Consider the following 14,465-nt stretch of genomic DNA (forward strand, 5'->3'; position numbering starts at 1 on the left):
GGAATCCTTTGCCATATGGATTGGAATGGCACCAAAGGCACTTTACATCTCCTGACAAAGGAAAAGCTGCCTTTGCCAGCTGTTGCTTTACCTCCAAAGCTGTTGCTTTGCCTCCAAATAAGAAGTGATAGTGGGGTAAACACTGTAGAATTCCTGTCTGGTCCCATCCATTTTCCCCAGGAGGAAGTTACTTCCCAGCAGCTGGCTCTGAGATTTTGCAGGTTCTCAAAATCTCGAAGAAGTCTACAGGAGGTTGCAGTCTCTCATGTACAACCCTGTGGTGTTTCTCCCCTGGTTTTAATGGCTACTCTTGTGGCTGCTGCCTCTGGAATGCTCTCAAGGAAGCAGGGTGGACAGAGAGGTCTACAACATGAAAAATCTCTGCGGATTAACACCTGGCTCAAGGAATGGGAATAAAGGGATGATACTGAAGAGGCAGTTGATACACCAGCCTGTTTGTGGAATGCACAAAGGACTGATTTATGGCACCTTGCCACGGGAGAGAGCTATAGGTTATTAACGAACTTCAATGGACAAACACTTGCTGAGGCTGCATATCATACCTCGTGTGCTGTAGCAAAGGTAATGACTCATCTTCAGGCACGCCTGATGTCCTTGAAAACGCAATTGGCTCTACACAGCCAAGTGAAGCATTACTTTGTTAATACACTACAGCACGAGGGAAACAATCAGCTGAAACGATGACATTGCTACTTCCTGCTTCATTATAAATCTGCAGCTCCCTAATAGGATTATATACCGAAGCACTGTAAAAAAAAAAAAAAAAAAAAAAAAAAGACATTAAGTCCTGTGATGAAATTTAAAAAAAAGGTGTAATTGGAAGAGCTAAATACAGGCTTCTTGTGTTCAGTGTCTTCAAAACACAGCCTTTGATACTCCAAGTTATACTTCCTACAAAAGTGCCAGACACAAAAATCAGAATAGAATTCTGATGCATCTCTTCCTGTTTAGGTCAAGGAAATAACTATTTGCAGTCCAACAAATTTGGTTTTATTTGAGAAAAATTAACCTTATCAGACAGACTAGAAATATAAGCAAGGATAGAAACTCTCGGACCACCTGCCCATGTGTGCATTTTCTTGCTCATGCCATCCTGTGTCTTTGCAATTTCTGTCTCAATAATGCAGCATTCTTAATGATTCACCTTAATTCCTATCATTTAGAGAAAGATCCTGATTGTTTAAAAGAGAGGTACCAGAGCATCTCACCTTTCCCAGTGACATTCAAGCACCTTTGCAACATAAAAAGCCTCCACTATAAGCATCCATGCTACTACAGTTCACCACGTTTTTTCCAGCTGACTGCTCAGCTGAGAAGAGCAAGAACTAACACCACCAGAAATAAATGTTTTGGAGTCTTCACAAGCTTGGAAATATCAAAGGTTTTATTAATAAACACTGTACAAGATTCCTATATTAGGTAACCAGCCTCAGCTACTTTCACGTTGCTCCTCCACGGTGCTTCTCTCACGCTCAGCTGAGGAAGCTCCACCAGAAAAAAATACATATACATTCCCCACTAAAGGAGGGGAAAATTACTGGGGGGGGGGGGGAGTGCAGGGAGAAAGAAAAAGCCAGGACAACTGTCCATTCCAGCTCTAGCCCAAAGATCCATGTACGCACTTTGGGTTCCCTTCTATTAGAAAGTTCTTGTGATGATTATTTTTTTCCATGGCCCATTGCTTAAGGCAGGTGATTGCTTAAGACAGTTGCACGTTTCTTTCCTAAATGAACAAGTAATTGTTCCCTTTAGTCACAGGTTTCACAGGGAGTTGATGGAGTGTGTAATTTTCCTGGTGTTTCACACTAAGAACACTGAATTTTCACATGACTACTTGACTAAAATGCTTTTGTGCATCACTCACACCTCTTAATAAATATATCCAATTAGTTATTGTTAGGTGAAGTGGGAGTGAAATACAATGAATACAAAGGTCTCCTACTGGTCAGAGCACTATGAATTGGAGTCAGAATCAAGGAAATAAACTGTGTTTCGTATTCACCTCTCATTGCCCTGCTGTGTTGCCTGATGAACAACATGCCTGTCATTGTATTATTTCCATGTAAATCCAATTAATCTACTTGCATTGCAGACATCTGTCATGAAGTTGCAAGGCAAGGAGCATGATTAAGCAAAAGTACTGCAAACAATATTTTGAGGTAACCCTCTTTTTACTGGACTTTAGTCTCACAAGTCTTTCACTAGAGACAGAAATTTTTGTTTAAATGCAGTTAATAACCACATTCAAACAAGACCTCAATCTTATTTTGAACATGCCAAATCAGCTGCATATTTGGGAGGCCCCTTCTAATTTTAAGGTAAATCCAAGTTCCCTCTGATCCTTGGCAAACATTTATCTCTTTATAGCCACGTCTCCTAAACTGCCTTGCAGCTTAAGTGAAAAGCTTTCCGGCTGTGCAAGAAAAATGTAAGTATATTTTTGTGCTGATGAACAGAACCAGAAAAGTTGAAGTAAGCAGTCGATGGTTAATTCATTCTTTCAGATGAGTCTGAGCAAGTCAAGAGTATTTAGGCAGTTGTTGAAATATGTCCAAATATTCCTTCAGTATACTGTAATGCTATAAGATTTCTCACAGGGGTATGTGTGTATATATATATATATATATATATATATATAAAATAGATTCAAACAAGTTTGTAGTATATAAAATAAACCAAAAGAGCAATTCCTGGGAACCTTTGATTCTGTATTTCTTTTTCCTACGTTTGGTTTTCTTCTTTAGATATGCAAAATCCATACAAATTATGTATTAATATTTACAAATGTAACATGACCTCATGGGAATAATCAGGTTGTCACACTGCACCTCGCTGGCAGTTGTAGTATCAGACTGGTGCTATAGGAAGACTTAAATATGCATTTATAGGTCTGGTTTTAATTTTCTGAAAGGACAACAGATCGATTCATTTTGAAAATCAGGGTAACATGCACTCACAGAATTAGTGTGAAATAGTATGCAGACTTGCATCTGATCTTATGCTCCAGGAAGCTGGTATGTACAGAGACAGGTAGCAGTCATAAGAGGCTTCATCATTGGGTGACAGAAAATCCCATTTTATGCATTGAAATTTTCATTAAAATATCTCTAGGCCACTTATAGAAAACATAATTTATTGTTTAATACCAGATTAACAAACTAAAACCAGCCGTTTCACACAGCAACTTCTAATTTGCTCCTCAATGAAGCTTTACAGCCCAAATAATTTTGAATGTCCTGTCACGCAGCAGCAGAACTGGTTTCCTTGCCTTGTACCCTATAATTCTGCAGCAGTGTCAGGTCGTGCTTAAATATGGTTACAGAATAGCCCATGCTTCCACGTCATTTCAAAGCTACTAGTCCCACTTCTACCACCTTGTTCTCCCCAATTCCATCAGCTCACAGTGTTATTTTGAATGTCAGCACATCCTGTTACATAAATGGTACAGAAATGGTGACTTTCAGTGTACTGTACATGGGTCACTGAAAAATTTTAAAACTTTGTATCACAGCTATAACATTTCTTGACTTAAATTTCCTGTTTACAGTTTCCTATTTGGAGAAAATAACACTTTTCCACAGCTTAAAGATTAAACTGATTTTTTTTAAATAAGATGTTTGATATCCCAAATAATTAGGAACACATATGTAGCCAATTGGAACAAATATATACTTAAAAACAACCCCACCATCAAACCACAAACTCCATCAGTGTGATAACAAAACTGAACAATCTCCAAGGGTTTAGGCATCTTTCTTTTGCATTAGTTGATACAATCAACCACAATTTTTATATTTTTTTTTTAAATCTTGTTAGCACAAACAATTCAAATGAATTTGATACTTTTTAGATTACATTCACAGGATTAAGATCACATAACTGTAGCAAGTGCAGGCTTCTTTACTGTTAGGGCTCTGCATAGAGCTGATCTGCCAAATCACACATGCCAATGTTAGTGCAAACTTGTGTTAAGCTATGAGACAGAAAAGTTCAGCCTGTTGCACAGCAATGAAGTCTCTCTCTTTTGAATGTCAAGCCAACAATAACAGGTAAAAAACACACAACTGCCAACTTAGGCCAGTAAATAGAGAGGAAATACATTTTTAGTAATGGAGGACATTTTAAAATGTATTGATTGAAAATTTATATAAGCTGAATATGTACAGGTATATTTTGCTACTAATCTGCGACCTCAAATAACTTTTACATACATGGTTAAATTGTCTTTTAAAATAAATACATGACATGCTATTCACACAGTTCTATCTGAACTGCAAAGACTTATGTCTTGCTAGTTCTATACTAAGTTCCTGTAGCTGGACTATAACTAACTAAGAAAAGACTCGGACACCATGCTTAAATTTCTAGGAAAACACTCAATCTTACATCCATAGAAGGATAAGTACAATAGAAAAAAATATAACACCTAATCATCATTTTCCTCATCATCAAATGAGAGAAGACTGCTGTTTTTTATTTGCTTAGCTGTACTCGGAGAAGTAGTTGCTTCTCTCCTAGTTTTCTTTGCCTCTTTCATCTTCTTGCTTGAACTTACATTGAAGTCCAAAACTTTCTCTGATGAACGTTTGGCTGGTTTCTTGAACATAATTTTTCCATCAGCAGGTTCTGGTTCCCCATCTATAACAGAGTAAAATCAAAACTCATCTGCACATGTTCACACACACATACAGACCTTCACTATTGTCTTTTTCCACAGAAACAAGATCAGCGAGACCTCCAATAGAATACAACAACCATGAAAATGTACTTTTCAGCTACAAAGCCTGTATCAATGAATGTCCTTCATGCACACACATCTGTTCCACGGCAACCAGCCCTTGAAGACAGTTCTCTTGCAGTTCCTGCTAGAAATGGGTTCTCACTAACCAGAGCTTTTACCTAGAAGAGACTGTGAGCAATAGAGCTTTTCCCACACAATCCAGCCACATCCACTTATCAAAATGGAGAGGACAACTTTACAGAATCTTCTAATTCCACTTCACCATTTGTAAAATCCATGACAACAAATGCACTTATTTCAGAATTATGGTACCTCTCTAAAGAACAAAATGGCACATATACAAGACAAAGCTTTTCTTTTTCTTCTAATACACCCTATCCTGCTGAGACAGCTAAAAATATAACACAGCCATAAACCTGCCTTTTATTATCATATAGAATGAAAGTTGTAGGGTTTTTTTGTATTTGCAAAAATAACAAAACTATTGCAACTGACTAATCCTGCTCCTCTGCTTGTAATAGAGCAAATAACAATTTTAAAAACAAGGTAAGTCTGTTCCAGGATTATCAGGCAGAGGAGGATAGGCTGTTGCACAAGAAACAGCATCAAGACAATATTTCTGGAAAAAAAAGAGTGTAACTGTAAAGTCACGAATCAGACACAAAGGCTCATGTTTTGGTAGTTTGCAATTATTATAATTTATATGTGACAGGATGTTAAAGAACCATAGGTTCTGCACAAGATATTTTTCCTGAAGTACTTTTGTGAAATTCATTATTCAACTGAAATTTCCTAACAATATACATGAGTTTGACAAGATTATGCGCTATTTAATTATAGCAAATAAATATCTTTTGTCTTTAGCAGGAATTCTTTCCTCAATTCATATGCATTATGGCAGAAAACTAACATTTTAGTGTTATCATGCACAGGGCTGGTTGAAACACTCTTCAGTGCATACTCCAAACAATACAAGTATTATTATACATCTGGTGTCTTAAGGGTTGTGTGGTACAAATTAAGCCCATCAATCTCATTAGGAAACTTCACTTATTACTCTTTAAGTTTCATAGACCATTTTTAAGAAGAAATCAGGCTTAAAAAAAGTAAGCACCAATTCTGTCAATGACTTCTACAAAAAGCATACTTGTGCAGTAGTTATGATAGAATACTACTATGCAGAAAATAACTAACCAGGTTTTGGGAAAATATTGCAGTACTGGTACATCAGAAAAGCATTATGGTTAGAATAAACTACCAGCAATATTAAACTGTATATCTGATAAGCATACTTGTCAGTGGATCAGTTGTGATTTCTGCATGGAAAGCTGAGGTGGTTAGATGCTGTACATGGGATACAGAAGCTTAGGAAGTGCCTATGAGAAATTCTGGCAGAGAAAAATAACTATTTCTGAAAACATATCACACCCAACCAATCAAAATGCACTATGTACCATTTTTCTCAGAAGCTGAATTAAAAACTCAAATTTCAAAGTATTTTTCCACATAACTGCCTCCATTTTTAGGCTCTGAAGTTAATATAATTCCCCTTACTAATTGTTGTTTAACTACAAGGTTTATTTTGGAAACCCAGATCTTCTAACTTAAACAAGATCCAAGGCACATGATATAAGCCAAATTCTGGAAAAAAAAAAAGGCATCTATAAAAAATTTCACTTACAAGCAGACCCAGCTGTCTATATACTTGAGCCAGTCAGCACACAAACTGTAGACAGCATCAGTACAGCTGTGGAAATAGGACTTCAAGGCAACCAGCATAAGCACAAGGAGCATCAAAAAAATCTCACTGGACACTCTTTTAAAGAGCAATTACTACATATTCTTAGCACGGTAAATTGAAAAACCAAACCCCTAAAAACCTAATGAACGTATATCTACAAAATAAATCAGATAAACAACTATGTACTCATATTCCACGTAAAAATGGAAGTCAGAAATTTTCATTTTACCCCCAAGTTTCCTGCTGTCCACACTGTGAACTGCACAAAATTATTTCATCTTGTCTACCAGATGGAGATACTGATAGGTATCTTTGAAATACAAATTTAAACTCTTAATAAGCAAAGTGCATAAACCAAGCAAAACTCAAAACCTCCACCAAAATGACAACTGGCTTAGCTCTGACCTTCAGGGCCTCAACGCAATTTGCAGATCACTGCATCAAACGAAAAAAGATTTTAGCTCTTAGCCTGGTTAAACACTGTCAAAATTTCATTATATGCTCAAGGACATTCCTTTCAACAGGAAGCCCAGGCCAAATTCAGGCAGCTATGAGGTGCTGGCAGTGCTTGACAAAGAGTGAAGCAGATGAAGAAACACAGCAGACCTTGCCTTACCTGAGGAACTTGTGGGAAGAGGGAGGACAGACTAACCCTTTTTGAAAGAATTTGATGCAGCAGCTCAAGAAATCTGTGTTGATTTGTTATGACTGTCTTTTCCAGCTGGTAAAAACTTCACCTCATAATTTCTAATTTTACCAGACTCTTACGTATCAGCTGTTTATTTTATTGATGACCTCTAAAAGCAGACTTGTATTAAGCAGTGCAAAGAAGATACTGAAGAAACAACCTCAGCGTTCGAAGTTTTTAAAACAAGTTCTGATAAAAGACTGTATCAGTATTACAAACTAGGGAAAGTAGAATTCCTGATAAACACACGGAAACACACAAAGTAAAATACAACCAACATAAAAGCACTACAGGAGGAATAATAAAACCCATTTCTGATAAGAGAGTCAAAGAACTATACTAGCAGTTCAAATTCTGATTGTTCTAATCATTGCTGCCTTTACACTGGTTGAATAAGAGGTGCACAACCAGATGTTGAGCTGAAAACTCACTTTGCAAGTGACACCAATTTAAGAAGCCACAAATTCAGATTTGGTTTATTCTTTTTTAATTGCAAGCTATATATTACAAAAGAAGTAGAAAAGAGAGTCTGAAAAATAAACACTGCTCTTCAGTTTACGGTATTTTTTTATTTAGTAGCCATTTGTGTAGTTAGCAGCACCATTTTTCAGCAGTTTCTGCCTGCACGGGTCAATGAGGCAACAACAGACAACATCAACGCCACTAAACTGGCAGGAACAGCAGGAGGAGCAGCACAAACAGTATTTCAGGATGTATTTCTATTCAGTGGTAAAGGTTGGGAAAAATTTATGATAACCCGGCAAATTTCTTCATGCTTTCTAAGGTTCAGGTCAACCGTTTCAGGTGCTCCTTCTAATGCTTTCTGGCCACCCATTTCTATGCACACCGTTGCAAGCGTTTACTGCAGGAATTCAAAACACTGGTATCATGAAGATAAAAAGGCCTTTTTTCTGGATATTAAAATACTTTGAATGAGCAAGGACACTTCCTGCCAAATCTGGTCATCTGCATGTATCAGAGTGTCCCAGAGGCCAGATCAACTAGAAAAGCAGTAGAAAATCAATTCCATAGACTATAATGAATGCTGGGATAAAGTATCTTGCAGTAATTGCCATCTTTTGTGCAAATTTAATTTCTCATAAGACCATTCTTTGTCTCTGAACGAACAGTAATGATTTATAAAATACTGCATAACAATATTAGGCAAAATGACTGTTGATCAAAAAATTACTCTTCTGAAAAAGCCTGTAAGTCAGTCCTCCATGAATAAAAATCTTCCAATATGGAAGGGCATTTTCTCATATAGGAAAGGTTCAGTCCTAGAAAAAAAATCCCTTTGACTACACTTGCAAAAGCCAATGTATAAGCTTCACTAAATTTCTGCCCTAGGATGCAACTAAGTGCAGCTACAACATTAATCAGCGCTTTTTTTGCCAAATGAATGCAAAAGTGTTATTCATCTGTAAAAGAAAATGCAATTCACAGGAACTGCTGGCACCTGAAATCAAAAAAATAAAAAAAAAAAAATTAAAAGCATAGCTGTGTCAAACTGGTTGTAGGAGAAAACAAAGGAGAAAGAATGTAAATGAGATACGGAAAATCATAGACTAATAACCCGAACCAAAGCCTGAAGACAAGGACATTCAAATGCAGACAATCACTACAGCTATAAAAGAGGAGAGGGCAGAACCTCTGTGCTGAGTGCTTACTATGTTTTGAAAAAGTAACAGTTTCTGTTCACAACATATAGTTAGCAGCCCATCACTTACAAACTACTAAAGCGCCTCAAGATTGATTTCAACATGGTGAAAAGGAAGATTATCAGTTGGGAAATTTACTTCCCTGTTACCTTTTCAGCTTAACATAATTTCACTCATTATGTGATTTGGGGCTATACATTATGGTCTAGTACCCGTCAATTTCACTTTCAACTCTGAGATAAAACCAACAAGAAAGGTAATCAAATCGCAGCATCAAACTTTATTTATATTTCCCATTTTCAGAATTGACAATTGTCAAAAAAAAAAGGGGGGGAAATTAACACATTATTCAAAATTCTCTTTATTAAACTGGAAGTAAAGATCTGTCTGAATACCTGCTTCTGATTAGAAATGAGAATCTAAATCTAGAAGTCAAACTGACAGTACAAAGATGGACAAGACTCAAAAGAAGCCTTCAGCAAGCTGTAGCACAGTCACCAACACTTTAATTGAAAATTTCACACTGGGTCCTCTCCATAGCAGAGGAACATAGGAGCACTTACCCTGTTTATTCCCATAAGCCAAACTAAGGAAAATGAAGCTGAGACCTCATATTAACAGCAAAGGCACATGAATGTTTACACAAAAACGGAGCAGAGAGAGCAGCAGTCCCCAGAGTACAGTGATTCAACACTCTTGCCTACTACTGTGGACTTTTCCCTCAAATGCAAGTTATTACTCAGGGGCTGAAGGGGTAATAAGCAGGGGTACCCAAGTCCCACAGGAACTCAATACTACTATCCTCACTACATACAATTGTGTCTTAGGAATGTCTTTTTCCACCAAAGAAGTTCAGTTACTATATTCAAATACATTTCCATTTCATACTGTGTATTCGGCTCCTAGCTCTTTTGGACCTTTTTTCACAGCATGGACTCCACCTCAATAGATTCTCATAGATAATTACTTCTTTTTGCCCAACCTTACAAAATCACTTTTCCTCCTACCGTGATCATGCAAAATTCAAGTTGCTTATATGAAAACGAAATGAATGCTCAGAAAGAATCATGCTGTTCAACCCAACAGGTTGAAATTTGTCCCAATACCAAGAGGGTGATTCCAGTTTTGAAAAGAAATCACGTGACAACTTTAGAAATTGCACATGCTTGGGCTTCAATAACAACAGATGAGGAAGTAAGTGGGAACCTGAACACATTTTCTCAGAGAACTAAAATTCTGTAAACACAGCTCTCAGTTCTCCACCTGGTTACACACAAAAAATCTATACATACCTGCAAAAACAAATAAAATGTAGATTTAAGTAGTTTCAAGCTAATCTACATTATAAAAATTAAGACTTTTTCAACAATCTGCTTTTCAAAACTTTAAGATTCTCAATGTGTTTTCTCCCACTACTGTTATTTGACTTCTACGTTTATACCATTTCTACCATTTAAATTTTAAAACATACTTCTACATAGGGACAACACAAACCTGAATTTTCCAATACAAACAGCAGAAAAAGACAGAAGCTAGAAGCTAAGGATGCTATATTGATAGTCACGTGCTAGACTCTTAATCTGCTCTAAACTCAATTTACAGCCTTTGTAAACAGCCACAATGGCAAAAGGAGGAAAAGTTCCACAAGTTCTATGAATTACCTTTTGATTTTATACTTCTGAGGTTTCAGTTCTTTATTCTTAATTATAAAGATATGTCCACTAGAGACTGTGCTATCTATGTTTAATCCATCAAGTCTGTCAGCAAAAAATAAAAGTAAAGTTACTTTTCATCACACCCTGTGTGATGATGGAAGGCTTTGGACTCTCAAAGCATTTATGTCAACCATACCTGAATGATGAACACTGGCAGAATTTCTTAACTGTATTCACCAAGTGTAGTTTTATGTCTTTATTGTCTAACTGCAGCAACCTCTCCCACACCACTTCTGTATCTCTATTCTTGAATGTTAAGTAAGGTAAAGCCTCCTAATTCTTTGTAGCAAATAAACACTTCTTTTCTATACCTTGCTGCTTATTGGCACTATTGTATCATCTGTTATTTTCAACTAATCCAATCAGTTTTGCTTAATTTATTTGCAAGTCACAACACGTACTGGGGCTGGACCAGTCAGTCAAGTGAACAAATTAACAAGCTTACACTCCTGCCATTCTTTCCACTGAAGCACTAACCTGAGTTTTCTCATTCTGCCCAGACACTTTCTTCATTGAACTCATATGACTACCTTTTAGACACCCACTCCACTGTCAAATTTGACTGAACTAATGAGTTCAAAAATTATCACAAGTGATGCCAAAAGACTGTGTACTAGGACAGAGATACACACACCATAACAAAACAAAAATTTAAGGTGGTATTTGGAGGTAGGATCATGCACCATCAAGAAGCACAGAACTACAACATTACAAAAAAGCCAGACAGCTTGATTATGTACTCAACAACTTAAGGTTAGGAATCACAAGTCCAAATTACTTAGCAGAAGAATTCAAAACAACTAATCAAAGGTAGCGTTAAGCAGTAAACAACTGAGTAAATAGCAAGCTCCCTTGTATGGGTTACCTCTCTTCGGCTGAACAAAGCAAGAAATTAGTATACTGAAATTCACCTGATTCATTTGACTTTAAGGCCTCTTTGATTTGCTGTTTAATTTTCATTGCTTCCTCAGCAGTCAAGTCCCCTTTTTTCAGTGTTACTACTTGAGGCTGCTCATCTTCGTTGTCACTATCATCATCTGCAAGTGGAAGCTGCTCCCTCTAGATAAGAGAGAAATAAAAACAATTCTAATCACCACATTAAATGACAACAACTAAGGGTGGGCGAGTACTCTTTGGTGTCACTTCTACAGTAAAGTTAGTGAGGAGACAGCTCAGTGTCAGGCCCTCTCAACACTCTTTGTCCAAATCGCACAACAGTTCTATCCTTGAAACATTGTGTCCCCTAGGAAAAAAACAAAACCCCAACACAGTATGGCCTCTTTCAATTAAAGACCAAAACAGCAGGAACCTGGAAAGTAAGAAATTAATCCCTTTGTTCATCATCTTTACTATACACGCACTGCTTTTCATGCAACACTGAGAAAATCTTAAATGCATGGGTCCAAACTCGAGTCTTCTATGCTGTTCTCAAAGCAATGCAAAGGGAAAGGGTGGCTTTGCTTTTAAAGCTGCCTAACAAAATCACTGTGAGCATAACTGACACAAGGAAGACCATGTCCTTGTTTCCACTCTCTAAAACTTGTGTTCGGAGACAGAAAAATAATTCTGAATAAAATTTTACACAAATAAACTTGCTGGCATGGAAACCTCAGTGCAACAACATAAAGTTTGGCAATAAAGTTGGCAGTTCCTAGGGAACTGAAAACTTCATCTTATAAGAAAAAGTATAGGTAGTATTACTATAATCTACTTGAGTTAAAAATAGATAGACAAAATGCAATTTTCCTCTGGAAGTGAAACAGTTTGTACTAAATTTACTAAAGGCATACTTTTATCTCAGATTCCAGCTTGTCACAAACAATGATAAGCCTCTTTCTTAAGGCACCCTGTAAAACCTTAGTTGGCAGGAAATACACACAAAAGCACATTGGAAACATAGAAAAAAAGAACACCTTCAGAAAAGGCTGCCTTCTAACAAGCTGGCTCAAACCCTACTGCCCCTGTCCTGCTTTCCTGGCCATCACACCAGAGTTTGTCTGCTGACTTATGTTAAGATGATGTTAACTTCTTTCCAACATATTTTGTTACTTTTTTTTTTTTTTTTTAATTCCTGCCTGGGCTCTGTAAGGCCAGTTAAACTTGGGACATCATTACTGCTTCCCCACCTTGTCCCCACTGTCCACTTCGGCACTAAGAGGTCAGCACTGGCTGCTCTGCAAAGAGTGCCACGATGACCACAGCTACAATTATTAAAAACAACGACAGGGAGAGGCACTAGAATTTTTGTTCTTGTTTTCAATCACAGAGTGGCTGGGGTTGGAATGGACCTCTGGAGATCATCTAGTCCAACCACCTGCTAAAGCAGGTTCACCAGAGCAAATTGCACAGGAATGTGTCCAGGTGGGCTTTGAATGTCTCCAGAGAAGGAGACTCCACAGCCTCTCTGGGCAGCCTGTTCTAGCATTCCAGCACCCTCAAATTAAAGTTTCTCCTCATGTTTAAATGGAACCTCCTATACTTGTCTGTGCCTGTTGCCCCTCATCATATCATTTGGGCAGCACAGTAGTCAAGAGGGCAGTCCCAGGTCCTTCTCTGCAATGCTGCTTTCCAGCAGGTCTGCCCCCAACCTGTACTGGTGCCTAGGGTTATTCCTCTCCAGTTGCAGGACCCTACACTTGCCCTTGTTAAACTTCATTAGGTTCTTCCCTGTCCAGTCCCCCAGCCTGTCCAGGTCTCACTGGATGGGAGTGCAGCCTCCTAATGTGTCAACCTTTCCTCTCAGTTTGGTATAATCAGCAAACTTGATGGGGGTACACTCAGTCTCTTCATCCAGATCACTGATTAACAGGTTGAACAGGACTGGACCCAACACTGACCCCTGGGGAACCGCGGTATCTACAGGCCTCCAACCAGACTCCGCACCATTGATCACAACCCTCTGAGCTCTGCCATCCAGCCAGTTCTCAATCCACCTCACCATCCTGAGCTTGCCTATGAGGATGTTGTGAGAGACAATGTCAAAAACCTTGCAGAATTTCCATCACAGAAGCAAAAACAAATTACAGAGACAGTTTCCGTTAATTTCAAGCGGGTAACTCCTGTTTCCCGTTACCCTATAGAGGCACAGCCTGAAGTGCTGCTTCCCCACCGTCTCCCCGTTTCATTTTAGGTCCCTGGACGGGAAGCGGGCACCAGGCCGGGGGAGGCCCCTTGGAGCGGCCGCGGCGGTCGGAAAGGAAAAGCAGGGCCCCGGCACAAGCCAGCAGTAGCCCGGGGCGGGGAAGGCCGCGCTGCCCCAGCGCGGGGCCAGGCCGTTACCTTGGTTTCCACCGTGGGCCCCTCCCGATACCCGACCTGCCGCTTGAAGCGGCTGAGAAAGGCGGGCTCGGCCGGCCGCACGTAGGAGACCTGGTTCCTTTTGCTCATGGCCGCCACCCGCGACCAGGCCGCGCTGCCGCCTTCCCCCCGCGCACTTCCGGGCTGAGCGGGCACCAGGGGACGGCAGCCCTAGTGGGACAGAACTAAGGCGCCTCCCTGCTTCCGCAACTTCCGCATCGGAACAGGCTACCCGGGGAAGTGCTGGAGTCACCATCCCTGAAGGGGTTTAAAAGGCGTTTAGACAAGGTTCCTAGGGACACAGTTTAGTGCTAGAGTTAGGTTATGGTTGGACTCGGTGATCCTGAGGGTCTCTTCCAACTGAAATGATTTTATGATTCTGTTCTATGATTCTCCCCGTCACGTGAAGAGGGCGAGTGCACTTTCAGCCAATGGCGGGGGAGGCGGATATAGAGCGGAGGGCCGCGCCCACTCAGGCTTCGGAGGGGGGGAGGGGGCGGGGCTACACCGCCTGCGGCTCTTAGCGCCAAATTCAAACGTTCCGCCATTTTGGAGCGGCGGCCGGTGTGGGGGGGAAGGCGCCGGTGTCCGCAGGGCCGGT

At 39.4% G+C, this 14,465-nt stretch overlaps 1 protein-coding gene across 1 annotated transcript; it reads right to left on the reverse strand.

Moving 5' to 3' along the window:
* Positions 1-1,451: 1,451 nt before the first annotated feature.
* Positions 1,452-13,995, reverse strand: KIAA1143. The gene is made up of 3 exons (XM_080339370.1): positions 13,847-13,995; positions 11,479-11,626; positions 1,452-4,659 (listed from the first exon to the last, which is right to left on the reverse strand). Exons 1-3 carry the CDS (start codon positions 13,952-13,954, stop codon positions 4,448-4,450), a joined length of 468 nt encoding a protein of 155 aa, XP_080195496.1. The 5' UTR covers positions 13,955-13,995; the 3' UTR covers positions 1,452-4,447.
* Positions 13,996-14,465: the final 470 nt, after the last annotated feature.

This window comes from Nesoenas mayeri (assembly GCF_963082525.1).
Source record: "Nesoenas mayeri genome assembly, chromosome: 2".
Lineage (NCBI taxonomy): Eukaryota > Metazoa > Chordata > Aves > Columbiformes > Columbidae > Nesoenas > Nesoenas mayeri.

Bases quoted from the DNA above. Each gene is read 5' to 3' on its own strand.
- KIAA1143 (XM_080339370.1), bottom strand. From the start codon at position 13,954: ATGAGCAAAAGGAACCAGGTCTCCTACGTGCGGCCGGCCGAGCCCGCC. The intron at 11,627-13,846 runs GTAACGGCCTGG...TCTCTTATCTAG, and splicing joins GGCCCACGGTGGAAACCAAG to AGGGAGCAGCTTCCACTTGC. The intron at 4,660-11,478 runs GTGAATTTCAGT...ACTCTGTTATAG, and splicing joins CTTAAAGTCAAATGAATCAG to ATGGGGAACCAGAACCTGCT.